At 42.1% G+C, this 23,871-nt stretch overlaps 3 protein-coding genes across 5 annotated transcripts in view; 1 reads left to right on the top strand and 2 right to left on the bottom strand.

Moving 5' to 3' along the window:
* Positions 1–4: 4 nt before the first annotated feature.
* On the top strand, positions 5–9,596 carry edrf1 (erythroid differentiation regulatory factor 1). The gene is made up of 25 exons (XM_019269271.2): positions 5–503; positions 703–914; positions 1,321–1,387; positions 1,497–1,622; positions 1,710–1,834; positions 1,915–2,062; positions 2,214–2,315; positions 2,411–2,532; positions 2,871–2,982; positions 3,126–3,273; positions 3,370–3,481; positions 3,806–3,914; positions 4,058–4,333; positions 4,447–4,518; positions 4,617–4,764; positions 4,924–5,115; positions 5,323–5,523; positions 5,792–6,010; positions 6,315–6,541; positions 6,619–6,777; positions 6,923–7,072; positions 7,313–7,466; positions 8,158–8,273; positions 8,407–8,579; positions 8,679–9,596. The coding sequence occupies exons 1-25, from the start codon at positions 381–383 to the stop codon at positions 8,839–8,841; spliced, it is 3,756 nt and encodes a 1,251-aa protein (XP_019124816.2). The 5' UTR covers positions 5–380; the 3' UTR covers positions 8,842–9,596.
* Positions 9,597–10,258: 662 nt separating this feature from the next.
* Positions 10,259–17,380, bottom strand: dhx32b (DEAH (Asp-Glu-Ala-His) box polypeptide 32b). Its single transcript, XM_010744301.3, has 11 exons — positions 16,457–17,380; positions 16,087–16,280; positions 15,124–15,499; positions 14,803–15,039; positions 14,567–14,660; positions 14,332–14,481; positions 13,413–13,604; positions 13,150–13,290; positions 12,741–12,931; positions 11,158–11,348; positions 10,259–10,575 (listed from the first exon to the last, which is right to left on the bottom strand). Exons 1-11 carry the CDS (start codon positions 16,736–16,738, stop codon positions 10,404–10,406), a joined length of 2,220 nt encoding a protein of 739 aa, XP_010742603.3. The 5' UTR covers positions 16,739–17,380; the 3' UTR covers positions 10,259–10,403.
* Positions 17,381–18,984: 1,604 nt separating this feature from the next.
* adam12b (ADAM metallopeptidase domain 12b) overlaps positions 18,985–23,871 on the bottom strand; it is a 74,097-nt gene continuing 69,210 nt past the window's right edge. For all 3 annotated transcript variants that reach the window (XM_019269315.2, XM_019269316.2, XM_019269317.2), the window contains 2 exons: positions 21,380–21,549; positions 18,985–20,787 (listed from right to left, as the gene is read on the bottom strand). In XM_019269315.2, coding sequence (XP_019124860.2) covers positions 20,736–20,787; positions 21,380–21,549 — 222 coding nt within the window. In that variant the 3' untranslated portion in view covers positions 18,985–20,735. The remainder of the gene's footprint in view (positions 20,788–21,379; positions 21,550–23,871) is intronic.

Here is a 23,871-nt window from a genome sequence, read left to right as displayed (position 1 = left end):
GGAGTTCGTCTTACGGTTGAAACCGGAAGTTGTTCTCCGCTCGTACGTGTGCTCTGACAACAACAGACAGGTGATGGAGAGAGAAAGAGAGAAATGCATCTACAGGCTTATTTAACTAGTTAAGTAAGGGCTAAACATTACAAAGCAACAACAGCCTGTCATGTGAGTGTCGTTCAGCTTTAATATAACAACGCTGTTTTGTTTTTGTGCAGCTTTATGAGTCAGCGTTGCTCTTTTTCTAGGAGCTAGCCTGCCGAGCTAACAAACTCAGAGACATCACTATAAGTTTATTGACTCGGTTTGTTATCCAGCTGTGTGTGTAGACTGTCCACGGGTTAGCCACGACATGGGTAGGTTGTCAAGCTGTTAAGACGTCGCCAATGTTTGCTGGTTTGATCGGTGGTGTGTCCGGCATGAGCGCCTCGGCTGGGGACAGAGAGCCTGGGTTCCCCCTGGATACTGCAAAGGAGGACATAAGCTGCACGGGAGACAGCAGCAAACATGTGAGTGACAGAGACAGAGAGCAGCAAACATGTGAGTAACAGAGACAGAGAGCAGGGGGACACTGTCACACTGTTGTTTACAGTGTGAAGTCATGACACGTGTGTCTTCATGTCCTCTAGTTGCAATGGTTGACTGATTTTGTTAGAGGTTCATGATCCCTGCTCATTGTGACTCACTGTAACTCTGTTTCTCTTTAAGGACTCTGCAGTATGCAGCGCGGGCACCAGTGAAATAAAGAGCCGCGCTGTGGTCAAGTACTCCGCCGCTCCACCTCCTACCAGCTATGCCCTGCTGCAGGAGAAGACAGACCTGAAGTTGCCTCCTGCCAACTGGCTGAGAGAAAACCCCCAACTGGGCTCCGCCGGCACCACGATATTAGGGTCCAGCAGCAAGGGCAAACCTTTTTCCAGGTATGACTTCATGGGAAAGTTGCAGTCTGCAGTTCATAGTGCTGTTGAACTGAATTGCATGACTAAATATTATAAACGTCTCTTGTTATGTTGGTATTTTAAGGTTTATTGCAGATGATCACTGCTTGAGGACTGTTGGAAGTGATTTGAAACGCACTTATCTGTTTTAGTTTGGCAGGAAAGTGTGTGTGCATTGTTCACTAGTCTTTCAAAATGTTTTAATGATGTTACAAAACTGAAACAGAGCTATATATAACACAGCATTAACAAGAAGCACTGGATGACTTCTCACTGAAGGTGCTAATAATCCTCAATCGGCTGCATTTATATTGGGGTTATTGACGGGTTAATGACGTTGCCATTTGCAATAACCGTCGTAATTAAGTTCCCTTTTCTCCTTTTGTAGTTTTGGGATGGCGTATGACTTCATTGATTGCATCGGGGATGATGTTGACGTGGTATCGGACTCAGAGGTTTGTGGAGCTGTTGCAAAAAAATCGAACAAATCTAACATTTCTTTCTTTGGCTCAGAAACTTGCACACACACACCTGATGTTAACATTATTTTCCCATCACGTACAGAACATCAAGAAGCTTTTAAAAATTCCCTACAGCAAGTCTCACGTCAGTATGGCTGTTCACCGCGTGGGGAGGACGTTGCTTTTGGATGAGCTGGATATTCAAGAGCTCTTCATGAGATCCTCTCAGGTACGGCACAGTTTACTCCAGACTTTTATTAGATATGTGTGCCGTTAAGTGAATGTATTCTCCCTGCTATGTGTGTGTGTGTTGTAGACTGGAGATTGGACATGGCTAAAAGAATTTTACCAACGGTTAATAGATCAGAAGTGGCAGAGGAAAAAGAAGAGTAAGGAGCACTGGTATCAGAAAGCAATCCTATCAAAGTTCCTCTACTACAGGTGAGTACTTGACGTTGCATTTCATTTTAAAGTTCATCTCTTCCGGTCTTATCACATAATAATTTCTGTGTTTCCTCCAGTATAAACGGTGACGGTGCTGCAGAGCCTGTACCAGACAACCTGGATGAAGGGGAGGAGGAGAGCAGGGCAGAAGAGTTCTGCTCTTCATGGCCCACCACCTTCACCAGCACATCGTCTGATGCAGAAGAATCAGATGCTCCCAAGGAGGTACATCATCTCTGGACTGGTATTTAGTAGGCAGACCTGATGATGAGATATGAGTGCAGTTTGGCTCTTGGGTGTTGCTAAGCTTGCGTTCTTGTGAGGGTTCTTGTTTGCAATGCTTGCACTGACATTAATGCTATTATTAACTGTGCAGGAAAGTGTCTCTGTGGACAGCACGTTTGCTTTGGGCCAGGTGACGTCTGTACCCAAAGAACAAAACCTCCCTATGCTCTTCAACGAAGGGGAGGACAGTCAGGTAACACACCTTTCCTGAATGGTATACCATTACAGTGGCTTATGTTTCCACTTGTATAAGCTGTTCTATACACTTCAATGTGATTTGTTTGACAGGGTTTAAGAAACGACTTTGTACGAAACATCATGTGGACGTTTGAGGATATTCACATGTTGGTTGGGTCCAACATGCCTATTTTTGGAGGTGGCCGTTATCCTGCCGTCAGTCTGAGACTCAGGTTGGAATTTTAATCCACTGGATTCCATCCAGAATCTGACATTAATGCTTTTTTAGAGGGAAAATGATAATGTAATCATGTAGTTTTGCACTTTTTATTAGATGTATTTGCTTGCAAGATTATACAAATATATACATATGATAGTAGAGAGGATAAAAAGGTGACATGCAGCATTTCCATGCACAGTCATTATAGATGGTTAAAAAATTGTTCTTGGCACGCCCGTTTTTAATTTAGTTTATCAGTGCTCGGGAGGTGAACCATGAATTTAATTTTGGATACTTCAGCCACAGAATTAAACCTAATCTAACCTCTAACTTTATTACTGTGTTTTTCAGGGACAACAACAAACCAATCAACATTCTGACGGGTATCGACTACTGGCTCGACAATCTGATGTGTAATGTCCCCGAGCTCGTCATGTGCTTTCACGTCAATGGCATTGTTCAGGTAAATCAGTGTTGGCTGCAGTTCAGCAATAAATAAATAATTATTATCTGGTTGATGAAAGCCACAGTTCATTTTCACAGTAGAGCATAAGCTAGATGTTCTTGTTTTGTGAAAATTAATTTCTTTCTGCTTTTTACCTGCAGAAATACGAGATGATAAAAACGGAGGACATCCCTCATCTAGAGAACTCGACTTTCTCCACGAGGGTGGTGAAAGACATCGCCCAAAACATCCTCTCCTTCCTCAAGTCCAACTGCACCAAAGAGGGTCACACCTACTGGCTTTTCAAAGGTAGGAGATAAGTGAACAGGGATTAAGTTTATACTTGTGCTGTGCTGTGTGCTTTTCTAACTTCACATTTTCTGATGTTGCGTCCTGAATCTGCAGCTAGTGGGAGTGACATTGTGAAGCTTTATGATCTTACCACTCTGTGTGAGGAGGCTGAAGAGGAGAAGTGCCAGAATCCCTTCACTCTTCCCGTGGCTGTGTTACTATACAGGTGAGTATCTGGGAAACACTCAGGACATGAGCTGCAGTTGTGAAAACTGGGAAAGTTAGTACAGTCTAACTACAGTCTAAAACAGTTTTTGTCATCTAAAGATTATTATTTTACCTTTTCAGTTCAGCTGGCCAAATCTAGTGTTTATTTATCTAGTTTTATTCTTGGACTTTATATTCAGTCAAAATTGGAGTCAGTTGAAGTTTAAGAAGGCTTAAAGAGCCAAATAATTCATGTAAACAGAAGTGTGGCATTTAAAATGCCCATTTTCAACTCAGTGTTGTAAAAAAAAAAATCTTGTGTATTTTCTTTCTTGTGGTGCAGAGTTGCCAGCAACTTAATGCTGAAGGCGAGAAACAGAAAGCAGTATGGCACGATCCGAACTCTGCTTTTAAACTGTGTCAAACTTCTGGATCAGGAGAGGCATCCCCAGGTAAGCATGGATTTAAAAAAGAAGTTCCACAGTTGTGTTCTTGGTCTATATTTAGACAGCAGGGAAGTAAAACGTGTATCCATTGAAAGCCATTAGTTTCGTATTTGAGTGAACGTGACTTGCTCCATCTCCCGTTTGTTCAGATCATCGCCTCAGCCCACTACATGCTGTCAGAGCTCTTCCAGCTCGATGAGCCTCCCCAAGAAGATGTAGGGGAGTCGCTCCGGGCCGGAGGCTCAGAGGACAGCTACAGTGACGAAGATCGAGAGGAAGAAGAGGAGGAGGAGGAAGAGCTGACGGAGGACAGTGATGACAACGGCTCCTACAGCTCACAGGATGATAGTAAAGCTGTAGCTGTGATCCGCTCTGTAGGGGAACTTTCGGTGCCGGAGAAATACAAATCCACTCACCAGATCAGAGTGAGCGCCTCTCCACATGTTTTTCCTCTACACAGCGGATAGTGTGGAATATAAAGATAAACGTGTTGCATGTAAACAAGAAAGGATAATCTTCACTTTTCTGATCTCTGCAGCCGAGTTGTGCTTTCCCTGTTTCTCAAGACAAGGAGGAGAAATGCAGACATGTCCTGAGCTGCGTACTAAAGGCCAGTCTGCCTAATATTTATGTTTCGTGTACACACATTCTTATTATGTTAACATGTCCTCTTCTGCTATAATAATCGCTATAACACACATTACACAGGGGCTGAAGGCAGTGGACGGCACCATCAAGAAGGAGAGTGATCTCCCAGCTGCAGACCCTAACACACCCATTCCTCTCAAATACGAGGACAGAAGTGCGATCGGAGCCTGCGCTGCTGAGACGGGCATCTCTCTTCTTCTTGAAAGAGGTCAGTCTACAAGGGATAATCCATACAATGCAACATAATAAACAGGACATAGGAAAGCATTATGGCATACACTGTTCACAAAATATTCTTTATCGCTCAACCCTGCATGTATCTCTCTCTTGATCTTCCAACATGTGTGTTGTGTGTGTGTGTTACCAGTGGGGCCGTTGCAGGGGGACCAGAAGCATCCAACACGCTCAGGGATGATCCCCGGCTCATGGCAGCACCGTATGAAGCTGCAGCTCTTCCTCAAAGCCTCCAAGGCCTACTACGTCCTATCCGACGCAGCCACCAACTTGCTGAAGTACGGGCGAGCTTTGCGTTACATCAAGCTATCTCTGCAGTGTTATGGTAAGATTAAGTCCATAATTCACCAGAAACACCGGGAAATGTTTACAGGACTGTTGCTGACACTTAACTTTATTTCAGCATCTGATTTGAATCCGTTTTACCTTAAATATTCATCCAATATATCAAAAGGGAGCATTGTTATGAAGCAACATATCAACTCAACATTCGTTTCTCTCCTTCCCTGCTTCCCTGTCTTGTTTCTTCCAGATGCTTATTGTTCAGTGAGCGGTACACTGCACCCGCAGGTGCTGCAGTTTCACAGCCAGTGCCTGTCTCTGTGTGGGGACATCCAGTTGATGTTGGCCCAGAATGCCAACAACAGAGCAGCTTACCTGGAGGAATACAGCTACCAGACCAAAGAGGACCAGGAGATCCTGCACAGCCTGCACAGAGAGAGCAGCTGCCAGGGTGAGTCACTGAAGGGAGACAATCCGACGAATCGTAAAGCACACAATGGCTGGCTTTCTTGTTTTATGTATTGAAAATTCAGGGTGTCAGCAAACACTTCCAGGCCTGATCCATAACTGGTGCACTGTTTCTTCTTATCCATTTTAGTTCACAATAAAACCTCAGTACTTTCTTTACCCAAAAATGTCCTTTAATGACTTTTTCAAGTTGTTACCGCTCAATTACTGATCATTCCATTCGTCAATGCTTTTACTCTCTACCCACAAAGCCTTCAACATGGCAACGGACCTGGCCACGGACCCAGAGTACCAGCTGTTTGTTAGCAGTAAGTGCTACGAGGCGGCGTATGAACTGCTCGTCTCTGAGGCATTGAAAGATCATGCCTCGGATCAGCTGGCTCAGGTGCTGAAAAGGCTGGGAAACATCCGCAACGAAATGGGAGTCTACTACATGAACCAGGCCGCCGCCATGCAGACTGAGAAAGAAGGTATGGCGATTTAATAGACAACAGCTGCAACCTTTTAGACGTATAGCTGCTCATATCAGTGTACCGAATGAGTTATTCCCTTTTGAATTTAGAGATACAGCTACAGTGAATAGCTCAGCATTAGCAGAATTTCTGCAACGTGCGTGAATAATGTTGAACTCGAGACTCGAGTGCTCTGCACTGGAAGGATAATAACAAGAAAGGTGTAATAAAAATGTATTGCTCCATTGTGCTTGTAAAAGCTTTTAGACCTGCCTTTTTGTCCATGTTGCTGTATCTAACTCCCCTGCGCCTCGCCCTCTAGCGAAGAAATCCGTGTCCGTGGCAGAGCAGGAGATGTGGAAAAAGAGTTTTGCCTTCTTCGAGAAAGGCATGACGGACTTCGAAGCCATCGGAGACAGTACCAACACATCCTTGCTGCTGTGTAATACCGGCAGGCTAATGAGAATCTGTGCTCAGGCCCACTGTGCCATGTCTGCCGACCAGAGCAGAGGGGAGTTCTCACCTGAAGAGGCCCTCTACTACAACAAGGTGCCATGACAAACCCTTTATGTCTTCAGTTGTTTAAATCAAATCAAATCAAATTTACTGTTTGGTTTTTACCCCAGGCCATAGATTACTACTTGCGGGCTATGAAGTCGCTGGCATGCCGAGAGAGCCACCCAGCGGTTTGGGACAGTGTGAATTGGGAGCTGTCTACTACCTATTTCACACTGGCCACACTTCTGCAGGACTACGCCCCGCTGTCCAGAAAGGCCCAAGAGCAGGTGAGTTTTCTACGTGTTGTTCCGACTTTTATATCCTCAAAAATTAGGACGAGTCATGGTAACTCTATATGGCTGCATTATCATCAGTAACAACTAGACACATGATCAAACTTTAAATCATCATCCCTGTGTGTGTTTGTCCCAGATCGAGCGGGAGGTTACTGAGGCGATGATGAAGTCCCTGAAGTACTGTGACCTGCAGACTGAGTCGGCTCGTCAGCCACTCTACCAGTACAGAGCTGCCACCATCCACCACCGCCTGGCCTCTATGTACCACAGCTGCTTCCGTAACCAGGTGGAATACCATTCACAATCATACATAATAATCCATAAATATGTTTGTTCGATGTGTCTTAGCCCGCCCTGTTTTGTTTTTTTTTGTAAATGCCAAAAGATAAATGTATTATTTTCTGTAAGGAAAGGAAAGGAACAACACAGACTAGAATAGAAGCTCTGGTGATGGTATGTCTGTCTTTTGTAGCGGTATAATACACACTGAAGGAGGTCTGCGTTTCTGGCTCTAATTGTGTGACAGGTGGGGGATGAACACTTGAGGAAGCAGCATCGGAGCCTGGCAGAGCTGCACTACAGCAAGGCTGTCTGTTTGTTCCTCAGCCTCAAAGATGCACCCTGTGAGCTGCTCCGCACACTTCTGGAGAGGGTGGCCTTTGCTGAGTTTACTATGGCAGGTGAGTAGCTGTTCATCACGGCGAATGATGCGATGTCATCAGCAACGTTTCGGTTTTGTCTTAAGAAAAGACTCGAACATTCTGTGACAGCCAATTAAAGGAAGAGTACCCTTCACCCGTGGAGTGTGACAAATAAAGCAGGTCTCAGTTAGATGCCTTGGTTTTTATAGAAGTTCTTTGAATGCATAAAAGCTCTTAAAGCCCACTGGGTCTCCAGCTTGAGCTAGTTTGAAGGTGCTTAGATCAGACACAGATATAAATGGTCTGATCGGTTCGATTCTCCATTTATTTAATCATTCAGTTAATTCTACGAAAACCATGGGCACCAAAGTATGATTCATCTGGATATACAATAGGAAAAAAAGAGGTGACTGCTTACCATTCTCCAATTATTTCTTTTCTTTTAGCTCGCTGTCTGCTCACTTTGTTCGTTAAACGGGCTCGGCTTTGAGCTTTCTGTGAGAGCTAGATCAAATAAATGATTCGTAATTGATATGTCATTTAATCACATTTATTTTTATACAGGTAATATTCATACTGGTGTAACTCCATCTTTTTGTGCAAGATAAATTAAAAAAGCCTGTCCCAAAAATGGTTGAGTTCAGTGATTGAAGAAAATAAACGCCTGCGCTATTAATTGAAGCTTTCTGATAATAACATCACAGTAATATTTCATATTGCGTTTCCACAGGTCAGAGCAGCAGCGCGGCTAAGCTGAAGAGCCTGACTGGAGCTATAGAGATCATGACAGAAACTCGCCATGCTTTCCAGCTGATTCATCACGAGCTGCTGGAGGAGCAGATAGAGGTACGATTCAGAGCAGCAGATGGGAGTGCGCTCTCATGCTGATTCATCTTCGCGAAGCTTTGCTCAGTTTGCTCTTTTCTTGATCACACACTGTAACCTACACCATCTTGTCGTTTCACATCTCGTCTTGTAGATGACTGAACCGGGCCCTGCTGAATCAGCCGAGTCTCCGGATGTAGCCTGCGGCCCCACCTCAGGACTGAACCTCCAGGAAGTGATGAAGTTAATTGGCGTGTTTGAGCCAAGTTTCTCCTTTCTGCTGCTGCAGCTGATCAAACTGATGACGACAATGAAACGGAAACCGAGGTGAGCAAGAATGTAAAACCTTCGTGGTATGTATGTAATTAGCATCTTTTTAACTTAGACAACGCTCAATACTGACCAACGTATTTGTGTTTATCAAAGCAATAAGGACGAGGAGGTGTTGAAAACCTATAAGAATGTGTACTCCAAGCTGCTGCGAGCTGAGAAGAACGCACCTCTCCTCGGCCGCGTCGAGCTCCACATAGAGCTCCTGCAGCAACTGACTCCGCAAACAGGAAGCGACAACGCCGGTGCGCATTCGTGATAATGACATAAACCATCGTAAGGAACACACCGAGACATTTTTTTAACTCTGCTTTCTGCACCTTGCAGACCCGTCTTTTCAAAAATACTGTGACATGACACAATGATTTATAGATCGCATTATTAACAGGCACATGCTCAGGCAACAGTCCTATCCTGAATTACAGTATTGAAGCTAATTTCACCTCCTGCGCCTTTTAAAGTAAATTCATCTTTTTCTAACATTTGCATCACAGGTTTGAAACTGTACATTTTTGTGTAAATTCAGAAGATATTATTTAATTTTTTTTTAATTGCTTAGGCAGTTATGGCTCATATGTAAAGCTCCTATGTGTAGGATTTATTGTTGACTTAACCAAACATCACCCGGATTGCCTTTTCTACAAACAAACGCATACAGCATAAGAAACAAGATGGTGTAATCACATATAACTTCTATGCATAGGAGCTTAGATAAGTTATTCAGTACATGGAATGAAACTATTCTGATTTATTTCAATATATAATTGGTGTTTTTGATATTCAATAACACCAATAATACTGTGAATAAAATAGAATGAAGCGTAAGTGATGGCTTGAGATGTTGAAATCAGCTTTAACGCGTTATTTGCTTTTCAGAAAAAAACAGTGTGCAATAGTTTGGCAACATTCAATGCAAACTCAGAGGCTAGTTTGTCCACATTGCTGTATGTGTACATGTGGGTTTATATCAGCATGGTTTGCTGTGACATGAAAATAAAAGGTTTTTAAATTTTATGCACTGTGTCACACTCATGATGTATGTTTCTCCTAAAACATCGCAAAATGCTGATGTGGTTTTGGGCTAATAGACACATTTAATTAACTTTTAGTTGGAGTAGAGGTATTTGAATAATTAGGATATGATATTTAAAAATCTAATTTATCTCAAAATATTGAGCGCAGCTGGTTTGACTAAAAGATTTGATGTGGGTTTGGCAGCATCGTACCCTTTGGGTTCTGGCGTTGGTCTTTGCTGTACCATTCAAACCCGGGTCACTGAAGAGGGGACGTGATGTTTTCAGTGCATTGTCAGTGAACTGGGTCACCCCACTGTTACTGAACTGTAACCACGCCAGATGGAGCTGCAGGCGGGCCCAAACTGTCCCTGCACCTCATTAATCAGGCTGAACCCTCGGTGCTGTGGGTGACTGACTGTTGGACAGTGACTGAAGGTAAGATGCGAAAAAGGATGTGGAGCCACAAAATCATTAAAATTTTCAGTATGGGGGTAAGAAACTAAATTATTAACCTCACTGGAGTAGAATAAGTACAAGAAAATGATTTAATAACAAGACTTTTAAATACAAATGTAAGTAATTGGACACAAACCAGCATAAAAACAGCAATTATTGTCTTTATTTCATATAAACTTTGTACTGTTCGATAAATACAGGACATGATATTGTGACAAACACAAGAGATGACAAATTAAATTATATGATCAATTATACAACTATCCAGACAATGTGCCGCTGTGCAGTATAGTGCAATGAGTCCTACTGGTTATTTCCTCAGCACTAATGGGAACAGTGGGGCAGTCAGTCACTGTATGACACAGCGGTCATAAGTCTGGTCCTCCCGGGGCTCTTGGGAAGTTGCAGGTTTCTCCTCTTTGTACTGAGAAGCTCCGTGGTTCAAAATGTTTTGCAGGATGTCTTTGCTCTCACTAGGTGGTAGATTGTAGAAGAAATACTGCGGTGCCATCTGAATGAACCTAGCAACAGAGAGGACAATAATGAAAAGCATACTCTGCAAACAGTTTTAGTGAAACAAGCTCGTTTGTGTTGAATATAACCGGTCCAGATGAAATTTCCATTTACAAACTTGTTTTCAACGTGGGTTTTGATCCTGAGCGACAAGATGTACAGCGCCTACAGATACTTACAGTGTCCGCTCCTCATATTATTTGAACTGCAATAAACTGAGCCAGACATTTCAGTGGCACCTAAGAGAGCACGACAAAGGCAGCGGAGCTTTCTCTTTATTCATTAAGCTGCAGCTCCACATTCACAGAGATCTGTGCAATTCATAATCCCCTCTTCAACCAGCTGAACAGGATTATGATACCTCCCCTCACAAGCAGCACGACTAGTCTCTGTTGAACTGAGGGTTTTTACATCTGGTCCAAAGGAGACTGGGAATGTGTCTGATTACTTTAAGCTTCTTCGAACGTGAAGCTATGAAGGTGGTCTATTTGGCGCTTCTAACAACACTGTATGTGGTTATGTGAATGCAAAAACAATTGGACAAAATTAAAATATACAAAGAGCAAAATGTTAACAAGGCTGACACTTACTGCTCCGGTGTTATGTGGGTTACTGTGCGGAGGCAGTTGTCCTCAGAGAAGGAGTGCTCGTGGAACAGCACCCACTCCGGCAGGCCCAGCTTGGGGCTCTTGGCTCCGTAGCCAGACAGCGGATGAATCTGTGCCACATGCTTGTGGGTCAGAATGAAGTAGTTTCCTGATCCATCCACATCCCGTGCCACCTGAGGGAAATCACAGCCGGGTGCAGTTAGATGGATTTCCACAGAGAGACTGCAGACACTACTACCAAGAGTACTTTTTTTTTAAATAAGCAAGACAGGAGCAACCAAATACAAAATGTATCTCATTGCCACAAATTAATCAAAACATGGAAATTAATTGCATCTCGAGGGGCATGTAGTAGCATTTCAAGTGCTTGATGTAGTTAAATATGGTCTCAGTATATTATTTTTCCTCTCTATGGCTGCACCAGGGCTCTGTATCTTGACAATGAACATAAACATACACATACACAAAACATTAAAGACAACAAGAAAATTCACTACTGCTGCAAATAAAACACTTGAAACAGTGGAAATACTAAACAGTTAAAGTGGCAGTGGAAATACAAATGCTGAGGGAAGCTGAAATAGAAGTTGAAGTGTTATTTAAGTGTAAGCACTAATTGAAGTTGAAGTAGTTTTTTGATATCAAAGTGCTGAGTGGAGGTGAAGAATCAGCTGAAGTCAAGCTGGATGTTTCAGATGAAGTAGAAATCCTCAAAGAAAATAGTGATAGTTCAAGTGTATAAAGTGAAAGAAGATGTCATTTGATGTGTCAGAGCGGAAAGAAGTCGGAGGAAATTGTGAATTTGAAAAGCAGAAGAAATGTTTTGAGAAATGTCTGAGACCTGAACAGATATAAAGTGTTGAATTGTAATCATTGAAAGGAGGTAGAAAAGAAATGAAAGCAGTTGAAATTTTAGTTGTTGTGTACCCACTGAAAGCAGAGCAGTAAAAGATGGACCCGGTTGACGTGGAACATCTGAAAGTAACTGAACTATAATTTAAAGGTTCAGTGTGTAGGATTTAGTGACATCTAACCCTGAGGTTGTAGACTGCATCCAACTGAAAACCCCTCACTTCACCATATCCGTCTTAGTATGAAGGAGAAACTATGTGTGACCTCGAATTGTGTGAAAATTGTGTGCCATTGTTTAGTTTGTTGCTTCTGGGCTATCGTATAAGCATGGTGGTTCATTCCATATAAGGCTCATTCCAAGGCAACAAGAACACGATTCCCGTTTTCATGTGATTATACACTAATGAAAATAGTTATTTACAGTCTATTTGTGCCCTATGTTGCCAATAGAGCCACACAGATCTTGATTAAACTTGAACTGTTCAGTGCATTACAACAGTGCAACAAGGCAGAAGGCTACACAATCATCAATGAACTCATATTCTATGATGATTAGTTGTGGAAACTAGAACAACAGTATAATTACACACTCCACATTGTTGCATTAGTTCCACTTAGAGGACTTTAATGGCCTCTAAGAGTCTTCAGGACAATGCTGGATGCTGTTGATGTTGATGAAGCATTTTATTGTGTGTATTGTTGAGTGTGTTTACCTGCATGAAGAAACCTGCCAGCAGGGCTCTCTTAATGTTGAGGGTGTTGCTTCGGGAACCGAAGGCGGGCACTGAGACGGGCAGCTCGATCCTCTTCAGAGTGTCAATGAGCTCGATACGAAGAGTGTCAGCCATCAGCAGAGCAGCGTGGTTCAGGTAGAAATCCTGACACCATTTCTCCACATTACAGTCTAACAAGGGACGAGCACAGAGCCAAAGAGATAGTTTTATAAAGTGATGAATACATAGGGATAATAATCAATCAATGTAACTCAATGTGTAAAAAAAGAGTGTTATTTAGTTGGGTTTTTTCAGGTAAATATGCCACCTTATCACATTCAAGGCCAATAAACTAGCGTGTGTGTGTATGTTTGTGTGTTTCTATGTACGTGATGCTCTCTAGACTCACATGGATCCTGCTGGCACTGTTTAAAGGCCTTGTAGATATTGATAAGAGTGAAGTGGTCGCCCTCTGGATGCTGGAACTTCATGTGGCACTGGGTCGCCTCTGGCCTCAGGTCCACAGAGGGAGCCATAAAGCAAGTTGGTACTAAAAAAATCCACAAGAACAATGTAACACTTACAACTTACAGATAACAGAAAACATGATTTTGTGCATTTATATTTATACTAACAAATATTTGTTTAAAATGCCAGGCCGGCACAGGTTACCTGTTAGCATGGCAGCAATGATGACCATCTCGCTGACACAGTCAAACTCACAGGAGGCGAGCAGAGTCTTGGCCATTTGGGGCTCCAGGGGAAACTCAGACATGATGATACCCATCTCAGACAGGTTTCCATCATTATCCAGAGCTGCCAGGTAGTCTAGCTCCTCCAAAGCCTGCATTAGGCTTCCAGGATCTGGGACAGAAAGGTTTTTAGATGTTTTTATCTCACAAATATTTGGAGATCAAAGCTGGAGGAGATTATTAGTTACATACAAATACACCGACAATAACTGTTAGTGGTTGTTTTTCAGTTCTCATGCTGTCTAAATTGTAATCCAAAGTGGTGACCCACTCACACAATCCCCCCTACAGTATGCTGGCACCCTAGTGGGGCGGCTCAGAGTAAAAAAGCCATCAGAAGATTAGGATTTTATAATCCTTAGCAACATCTGGCATACATCACTATGCAAAATTAAAAAAAAAAAAGTATTTCATGGTACAAATGAGATTTTCTACTCTGCTTTTGCAACAAATATGTTTTTCTGTGAACATCGCAGTGAAACAAAGAGGCACTGACACTCCCACACACCAACATGTTTGTGTTCTAATCAACTAATGTGAGGCTGAGTGTGTGTGTGTGTGTGTGTGTGTGTGTGTGTTAGCGGGGGTGAATAAATCCAGGGGAACAAAAGCACGTGGAAGCAGGTCAGCTCTAAAAGGATGCTCACAGAACAGGAGCTGTCAGTTTGGCTGAGGCACGGCTCACTGCCCACCAATAAAAAAAAAGAAGAAAAAAAGTTCCCGTCTGTTGGAACAAAAGGGAACGGACTGACTGAACCCCAAAATTCATCCAATTATCGCAGAGGATGTGAAATTTAGGGATTCTCTGTGTTTGTTCTGTCACTTCATGTAAAGCTCACCTGGCCTGTCGATGAAGTCGCAGTGGTGCAGTCCAGCGATCTCCATCCTCTTTAGGAAGAGCACTGTGGAAGTGATGTCAGACTCCACGATATGTGGGCGTTTCTCAACAGGAAGCTGCCTGTCCTCTGGGTACAGACAAAAACACTTGCCTACAAGAGAAAAATCTTTTTTTTTAGACATGACAGCAGCAACAGGAGAGCCAGAGATTTACATCAAACCAGTTTAACTCCTCACCTGTTGGACCTGACAGTTGTTTGCGGCTCTTGGCTTGACCTTTGCTGATTGGCTGTGTGATGACTGAGTTTGTTCTGATTCTGGGATTGTAAACCTGTAATAGCATCACAGTGTGTTGACATCGATTATATACAGTTTCGAATGTATGATGATTCAATTTTCAGAAAGTTGAGTGCAAAAGTTGAATTACTTTAACTCTTATTTACTTTAATTTAAATTAAAACAAACTAACTTACATATCTTTTCTCAAGCCCAGCATCAATGACAAAGCTTATAGAGCTAACAGCCCAGAAGAAGTCCTCGTTTGGGCTGGATGTGAGGAATACTCTCCGGGTCCGGCCTGTCTCCTCCTCTCCCAGGCCTGGTAGATTCCCTGGCTGACCAGGGTGCACAGCAACAGGCAGGAGGTCACCTAGATGTGGAGGTAAGCTGTGCCCCTCGTGACACAGGATGTCATAAGCCAGATCTATCTCCTGGTAGAGAGTAAAACAATGAAAGAAAGTCAAACAAAAACACATTTTCAGATGGCCATCAGCCAGGCGCTGCTGCTTTCCTACCTGTGTCGTGACCAGAAACACAACCACATCCCCTTCCTCTTGAGAGTGGTGGATCTCCAGCGCCAGACGGAGAGCAGAGCAGAAGTAGCTGTCACCTGTGCTGCTGTACACCACTTCCCCATCACCCGGGTTCTCCAGGCAAATCAGAGGCACAGCTGACCCTGTAAAGTGAGCCAGCTGTTTGGGTTCAGGTTCAACAGCTGTAAGGAGGACCACACGGAGCTCTGGCCTTTGCAGGGCGATGTCCTTCAGCAGACCCTGGAGTACGTCAGTGGCTACGGTCCTCTGGTGGGCCTGGTCCACAACTACCACGCCGTAGCGCTCAAGCAAAGGGTCTGACATCATCTCTCTCAGGAGCATGTCGTCCGTGCAGTACCTGCGGTGTTTGGTAAAACGATGCTTGACATTAGGAGGTCCTTGATGCACAGTGTGTTCAAATTCTAATAGCCTGAAATAAATCCTCAGATTTCTTTCTATAAGCCTCTAGGCTGAACGAGTGGAACAGTATATTCAAGGAAATCCACTCAGCATACCTCAGAATGGCATCTTAATGAACAGCACTTTGTCTACACATCAGCTTTGCCCCTATTAGTGTAATTTACTCTCATAATTAGTCTAGGGAGTGGATCCTTTCATACTCGCTGCCTGCCTGTTTATCTTATCTCCCTCCCCTCAACACGCTGAGTTCCTTTGTTCCCCAGCTGACTTATAAGGGACCCACATGAGGGAGTGTGACATATGGGCAGACAGGGAGCCGGGCAGCTGTGGAGGAGCCCCTGAAAAGAGGCCCCTCAAGCCTTTTGTTCACTTTTTCTCTTGAGAATAAGAAAAGGCTGTGTGATTTAGCTGTGTGTGTCAGGACCATGCTTTAAATAACCCGGCAAGGGGGAGAGAGAGAATCAGATAGAGAAACATTGGATATATCTGCATTTAAAAGTAGATTGCAGCATTGTTGTAACATACCGGAGGACTGTGTCATTAGTGCAACATGTTTCCAGAGGGATGCTGTACCCGACTTCGTGGCCAATGTTGACGTCCATCTCGTCAGCCACTCTTAAGGCGAGATCTACCGCCTGCTGTGTGTGAATCTGGGTACAAACCACCATGCCATGCTGGAACTGGACCGACAGACAGAATTCGGCACACCACTGGGGAATCTGTATCGAAACAAGAGCGAGATAAGTTGTTTACATCACAGATGCTTCCCCACTATAGGCTGATAGTAAGAGGACTCGATTGTCTTGCTGTTGAATCTGCTGTTGCGTGAACGAAATGTGCAATACTTGCTATAGCAGTACAATATAAAGTGTGAAATGCCCTGCAGTATACTCACTTGAGAACTCCTCCCAGTTCTAGCAGAGCCACTGACATAGACAAACTGTCCTTTGGCCAAAGTGTCCATGAAATCACACTTTGCTTTCCACACTGGCAGCTCTTTCCTTTCCCTCAGCAATTTGTAAAACCTGGAGGAATATGGCAGTCCATCAAACTGATTAAGCTCCAAAATGTCATCATATTCTTTGTCCCCTTGACTCAAAGCTTCAGTGTCTGAACAGCAGGATGATTTCCCCTCAAAATAGTCCTCTCCAGTTAAACTGGTAATGTCCTGCGCCATCACAAGTGAGCTCCCAGTCTGTCCGGTTTAGACTTCATTTAAGGATCCACAGAAATTAAGTTTGGAAATCTCCAGCTCTCTGTAAACTGTTGGCTAGCACACAGACCGCCTCTGCAAAGTGAAGCCAAATGAAAGGCTCACTAGGCGTCCAGCCCAGTGTTGTCATGTGGCCACTAATCCCATAGAAGTGCGGTCATCAACAGATGACACACACACACACACACACGCACACACGCACGCACACACACACACACACACACAGACTGGGGTGAGACCAGAGATAGATGGGCAAACACTCAGAGGGATCTCGTGTTTACAATGAGAACTGGCTCACACGCAAAGGCCACAAGCTGTAATGTAAAACGCATTTATTTATCAACTGTGGTTTAATTCAGCAATTTAGAAATGGATTATCTCAGCGGATGACAAACCACAAATTTATTTCTACATCCAAGAATCAAGTGTGGTGCCAGAAAATGAAGACCTGCAAAACAAAGAGGTTGGCACCCATAACTGTGTTCAGCTTTCAGCATACACAATGTTCTTTGTTTACAGTTTTAAAACAATATTTCAATGGGGCATATTAAAATGACTATTACTATTTTAGCTTACTGTATAAAATGAGCAGGAGAACCTATAGGATACTTCACATTTCAATTGATCTTCTCATTTCACTGAGCACTTGTACTTAAGAGTCATTTCTTTCCATACTTAGGAATAAATTGGCAAATGATAAATGAATAGTCAGCTTCTTCCTCACAGACAATTAGAATAACTGGTTAGCTAGTTGTTAGATGAGATGCTCAACAGTTAAGTTTTCCGTGCACCTCTAAAGTTCAGTGATTACACTATATCTCTTTGGAAAAGGTGTTAACTGCTCATGTCTTCCCGGTAAGTAAGTGGGAAAAAAACAACCCTGCAGTTCCTTAAATGGCCACTTGAGGCTGGCTCCAGAACAATTCAGTCTCCATAAGCCCCCGTGTTAAAATGTCCAACTTCACAGCAGAAATAAACATGTTTACAGCCTGGTACAAACAAAGTTTTGATCTCTATACCTTATTAATTTACTTGTTCATGACAAACTATGGTAACTAATGTGTTAACTAATATGTTCAAATTATATCAAAGCTTAAAGTTATGTATAATTAACAGCATGGCCTCTTTGATTGACAGGCGACTTGTTTAAACACCCAGACTTTATTCAGCCCACCTCAGATCAGCCCATGTTTACAGTTTTTGCAATTTTGAGATTATTGCCGTAGTACGGTGGCCCTGAAGTGCCCAAGAATTATCGTCACCAATACAAAGTCCATATTTATACTGCATATGAAGAGGACGCCCAGCCTCTGTGGGTATAAAAGGCACATTTTTAGATAATTATACACCAATGAATACAAAGTTATGCATATTATATTCCGTTTTCTGTTTAATTTTAGTTTCTTTTAAAACATACTGTGACTGTTTTTAATTTATTACATTTATAACTCGTTTTTAATTTTTTTTATATTAGACTAATGCAGGTTATATCATTTTCTTTTGGTTCCATCATGTCTTTTAGTTAATACTCAGGACACTTTAGAGGTCACGGATCCCCTTTTCATATTCTTCCCCAGTATCAAGTGTTGAGCTGATCCTTCATCAAGGCTCAAGGGCAACTTCACGCTGTGGTTTGAGCCTCCTGAGGGTTTCAGGCTGCACATTAACGCCAGATAACAAGACAAGATTGGAGGGACGGAGGGAGAGGAACGCTTGGATTTTTTGTAATGACCAGTGTTGTCTGGCAGGTGGCAGCGTTGAACAAACTTAACAGGGTGCTGCAACAGGGTTTGGACAGCAGAACAGACCCTCATGTAAAAAAAACACTTTCATACAGTGTGTTATTTTGAAAAGGACTAATTGATTTCCTTGACTTATTATGAAGGAATGAGCAAAGCATCATGGTTTTATTGCGCATCCATCACAGTTTTAAGCATCATATGTTGCTAGTGGTTCTCATAAAGTAGGATGATGATAAAATGATTCAAGTTGTTTTCAAAATAAGAAATTAGTGGCTTTTTGTTTGTTTTAAATACTAAGCTTTAGGCACACTCAGACGTCACAACAGTTAATTATTATGTTTATGAAATGGTGAACATTTGTATCCTTATGAACCCTTATTTATTTCTTTAAAAGCCACTTATAGTCAGAATTATTTTTGTCTGACTTTAAACATTAAAGTGAGAATAAAATGAAAACCACTTGTTGTAAACAGTCATACGGAACTTTTATTTGGCTCTGATTTCATCAATAAAATCTCTCAGTTTAAATGTTATCCTCAAACATTTGTCTCTTGCCTACATGATGAAATGTCTAAAATCATGTTTTCACCACTCTGTAAATGGTGCACGGCCTCAAAGCAGTTCTTATATTTATGTGTTTGAAAAAAAAAAGGAAGAAAAAAATGATAACTGACATACAATATCTACACTTACACTACAATGGCTTTAAAAAATGGTACAGTTATGCAAATAAACACACTACATTTAGGATTTACAAATGGCATTAACATTTAACGACTAATCAACACAGCACTGACAAACATTTTCCAGCGGAGAGCAGATACCCTGACTGTCGAACACATCTGAACACTTCCAAAACAAGAAAAAAGTATTGTTTGCACATGTCTGTATATGAATGTAACACAAGTATGCAGGGCTTCACTGCAATCGTGAAATGACAAACTGCATCTGGATTCACTGCGGATCTAAAATGCATTTCCCAAAGTGAACATTGACACAAGAAACTTGTGAAACAGCAAGTCAACAACAAATAACATCAAGAAAATGTGCAACGCCAAGATCTGGATCTAATGAACGATGCTGTGAATGCGTAGATAATCTCAGAGTTCAAGAATAACACAGCCATACAAAATCCAAAAGGAATGTTATGAAGGAAAAAGAAAAAAGAAAAAGTCGAGACAGATATGGTAAAACATCTTGTTGGACACACTTGAGGAGAAGATTGGAAAGCTCAGAGCGCTGAAGTCATCCTTCTTGGCTCTCACACTCAAAGACAAAGTGAGCGTGAATGTTAAACATACAAACACCAGAGTTAATGTTGAAGTATTTTGGTGTTGGTGTAATTCTCTGGAACACAATCAACACGTCGTATCTGTTGACACTGCACTGTCTGCCAGTATCGGGAGTGTTTGGCCTCACAACGCATGCCCCGAGCAGTGTGTAAGAGCCGGTCTGAAATGTGTGAAAAGTACTTTTTCCTGTTTGAACTTTATAGTGAGCTTATATGGGAATAAAAGAATCCGACTCTGAGACTGTAAAACGAGCAGATCAGAATAAATCCCATAAAAAGTAGTGTATTCCGAGGCTTTACTATGAGTCTATGTATCTAATTAAAACCATTTCATTCATATCTACTTTGTAGCACCATGGCAACATGAATAGAAAAGATGTATTTGGTATTCAATACATCATAACGATATGAAAACTAAATAAATAACGCTGCTCTATGGCCCACAAGCTACACTGACAACTTGCTGAGCTGTGCTCCATTTCCCTTTATCTTCATTTTTGTCCAAAATCAAATTATTCAAGCAACTTCACTTATAAAAAACATCATATATTTCAGCATTTCGTTTGAGAAAAAAGTATAAAAATCACCAAAGAATGCAACAGAAATATTCTAAATTACACCATGATTCCTTCTTTTCAAAACGTTTCCGCAGGGGGAAACATCACTCTTGATCAGAGTACTCTGTGCACAAACTGGTAATATCGAAGTTAAATATTTAAATAGATAAATAGTTCATTGGTACCTGAGCGAGGACAACAAAGCACCTTTCAGAGGTGTAGCACCGAGGTGTGACGTTAGCCCCCTTTCACTTGAAACTCTGTGACAGTCGCAAGTGTCCAAAAGTTCTTACAGAGTCTCAGTAATTAGTGCAAATTAAAGAAGTCTCCATCTGTTGGTGGCAGATCTACTCGTCCATGACGTCGAGAGCTCAGCAGTTCTTAGGAGTCTTTGGTGGTCTGTAGGGCAACACCGGCACAGGCCTGAAACGTAAACCAAAGCCTGTTAGTCATGCTGTAATTGTGAACGTAACATAATTTCATAACTGCACAAGTATGCGCTGTATGGAGTCATGTAAAGGCTGCAGGAGCACTAGGATAAATATGGAGATATTAGATGCATGTGAGACATTTACATCTCTCATTTCACTATCACCTTTTATGTACAAAGAACATAAAAGTGGTTTAATAACCCAGAAAATAAGAAATTGCTGAGGAGGTTTTTCTTAGTTCAGTACAAAAGTGATTTTTTCCCCTTGGTGGCAAATGAGGTTAAAGAAACCGCTTGTCCAACCACAATAAGAATCAGATCAGCACTCCCAAAGTGAGACTAAAAACATGAGAAAATGCATCAGAAGTTACACCACTGAGAAGAGAAGTCTCCCTCAGGCTCGCAATGGTCATTAATGAAGTCTTCAATGGAAAAATAACTTGAAATCCATCTGTGACACAAAACACTGCGAGCATTGTGTCTCTTTCCGTCAGGGTCCTATCATGTGTGAACGGAGCCAACAATGTTACGTATTCAGTGTCTGTAAAGGGCCATAAAAAGACATGTGGTTCACATTTCACTGACCTGCTGGGTAAAGGGATGGTGGGTGGAGGCCTGGGCACGGTGGGGATAGGTACGTGGAGGGGTCCAGTTCCGGGGATGTGGACCCCCGCTGCTGTGTGACCCAGCCGAGAGCTCCTTCCTAGTGGGTCTGCAGGTAGGGGTTTCTGGGGTGCACTGGGTTTCTCAAAGTCCTGATGAAGAAAAAAAAACAATTTTAATATACAAAGAAAATAATCATTTTAATATGTGCAGAAGTCCTGTATCTAATCTTCTTGGTATTTACTGCATAGAGGTACACAATCAAGGTTTTTGTGGCTCTTGAGGAAATTTGCTAACGGACATTAATTAGAAAAAAACGATTAATCTTTCTTTCTACCTCCTTTTAAATCTGGATATGTTCAGCAGCTATCTGGAGACAAAAGCAGTCATGATTCACTAGAGGGCACTGTGTTATCAGTATCTTCTCTCAATCCCACACACACACACACATCATTATGAGCCGACTCTCAAAACCTCCTCCTTGTCTCCACCACCTCTGTGGCAGTGCTGTGTGAGTGTAGAAGGTTATCTGAATGAGGTGCCATCATGTGTTACTAATCTACAGCGAGGAGGCGAGGCAGCGATAAAGATCTGTTACCAGCAGACCGGCTACAAATCCGCACATATATGCGCAAACTCTCCTCACACACACGAGAGAACAAACTTTAAGTAATATGCACACAGAGGAAAGCAAAGTTTTCCACATCACGCATGGATACAATTTCAAACATTCAGGCAAGCCATCAACATACAGACATGTGAGTGTTTTTTTAACGTTTCTTCACTATAAGGGCAAAAACATGTTGATATCTCTGTCCACCTATGTTTGTGGTCCGGGTCTATATCTCATGGTTTGGGCTCCTTAGCTCCACGTTCACAAATCTGATATCTTAAATCAGATATTTGGGTCTCCGCAGTCTTCAAAACGCTCGTTAACCCAAAGATATGCAATTAATTTTTACAGAGGACTCAGAAAACCAGTAAACGCTGACATCTGAGAAGTTTTAGCACATTTGAATAAAAATCTAATTAGTTGGCTAATATTTGTGTTGATTAACTGATGGATTAATCAACTAATTCATTTAATTTGAGACATAGATTTACACATATTTCAACCATATTCGAGGAATGGAAAATATAACTTGTAAGTCTATTTTTATGAGTGCTCCGGTAGCCTGTAAGAAGCTATTAAAACAACAAAAGCAACAATTCATTCATGCCATATAATATTCATTAGCTAAGGTGCACTGTGGTTGCTTCTTAACGGAGAAAAAATTGTTTTTACAAATGCAAAATGTGCAAAAAAATCTCTGCCTACCAACAGCCCAAAGCTCTTCAGATGCAGTTTAAAAACACAAGGTGCCCCACAGAGGTTAAAATGTTACAATACTTTAATCAGACTGAGCTCCATTAACGGGCACAGCAGGTCTGTTTTACTCTAAATCTGCATCACAGTCCCATGTGGGTACTGTTCTTACTTGTTGAGTGTTTGGGGGTAATAAAAAATACACAGTAAGGGATTGTCATGATCCAATTAAATGAATCTATGTGCATATTAACTGAAACTAGCAGCATTGTACTTCATAGACTTTCACATATACCACCCAGTGTGATCACATTCATCCCTGACAAACTCCTACATGTGTGAATTATGGGCAGTTTAGTTAAAGAATAACTCCTCCAGAAACACAAAATAAAGCTGTTTTCAAAAGGAGCGTACAGGAGGGAAACAAAGATGTAAACGCAGCCGCTCGAATGCAAGAATAATCCGGGACCCATGTGCATTCTAATGCCGCTCTTGGCAGAAAACCTCACGCTGTAACTGGAGTCTTGGTGGTGTTCACATGTCTTAATTCAAAATGACGGATTGCACTGTCCTCTGTGGCTTGAGAAAGATCTATGGGCCTTGGGCTTACAAGCACCTTTCAAAACCCACTGGAGGAAGTGAAAAATGCATGGCTGTCTGGCCAAAAACAAAGCTATTTTTCTAAGTTCCAGAAACAATGACATTTTTAGAAAGGCGTGAGTTTAACTCCTCAGGTCTGCTTTTTTTGCAAAACACCTGAACAGTGTTTGGGTTTATTTGCTTCACATTGATTCGACTCTGCAGGTATCTGATATCTATTTCTCCTTCAGCCCAGCAAGATAATAGCGAGCAGGTCGGGTTTGTGAAAATCATCAGCTCCCACACTGTTTTTCTTTTTATGTATTGCCTCATTGTAATAAATGCAGGGTAGACTTTATTCAACTGGAAACGCCTCCACACTTAATGGGGTGCCGCCGACACACAGGCACAAGATAGCCTGCAAAAAAATGTATTTTAAAAGAAGACATATTGACACAGACAGCAGGGACAGGTGTATTACAATAAGCTTGCAATACACTTTCTGTTTAAGGATTGATGTCCTGTATGTCCTTGCCGCCTCGTTATTAAATCTCGACAGAATCCTCTCTTCTGTTTCTGACCTACGGTA

The sequence above is a fragment of the Larimichthys crocea genome, chromosome III (assembly GCF_000972845.2).
Source record: "Larimichthys crocea isolate SSNF chromosome III, L_crocea_2.0, whole genome shotgun sequence".
Taxonomy (NCBI): Eukaryota; Metazoa; Chordata; class Actinopteri; family Sciaenidae; genus Larimichthys; species Larimichthys crocea.
This window is presented reverse-complemented; position numbering and strand designations above follow the sequence as displayed.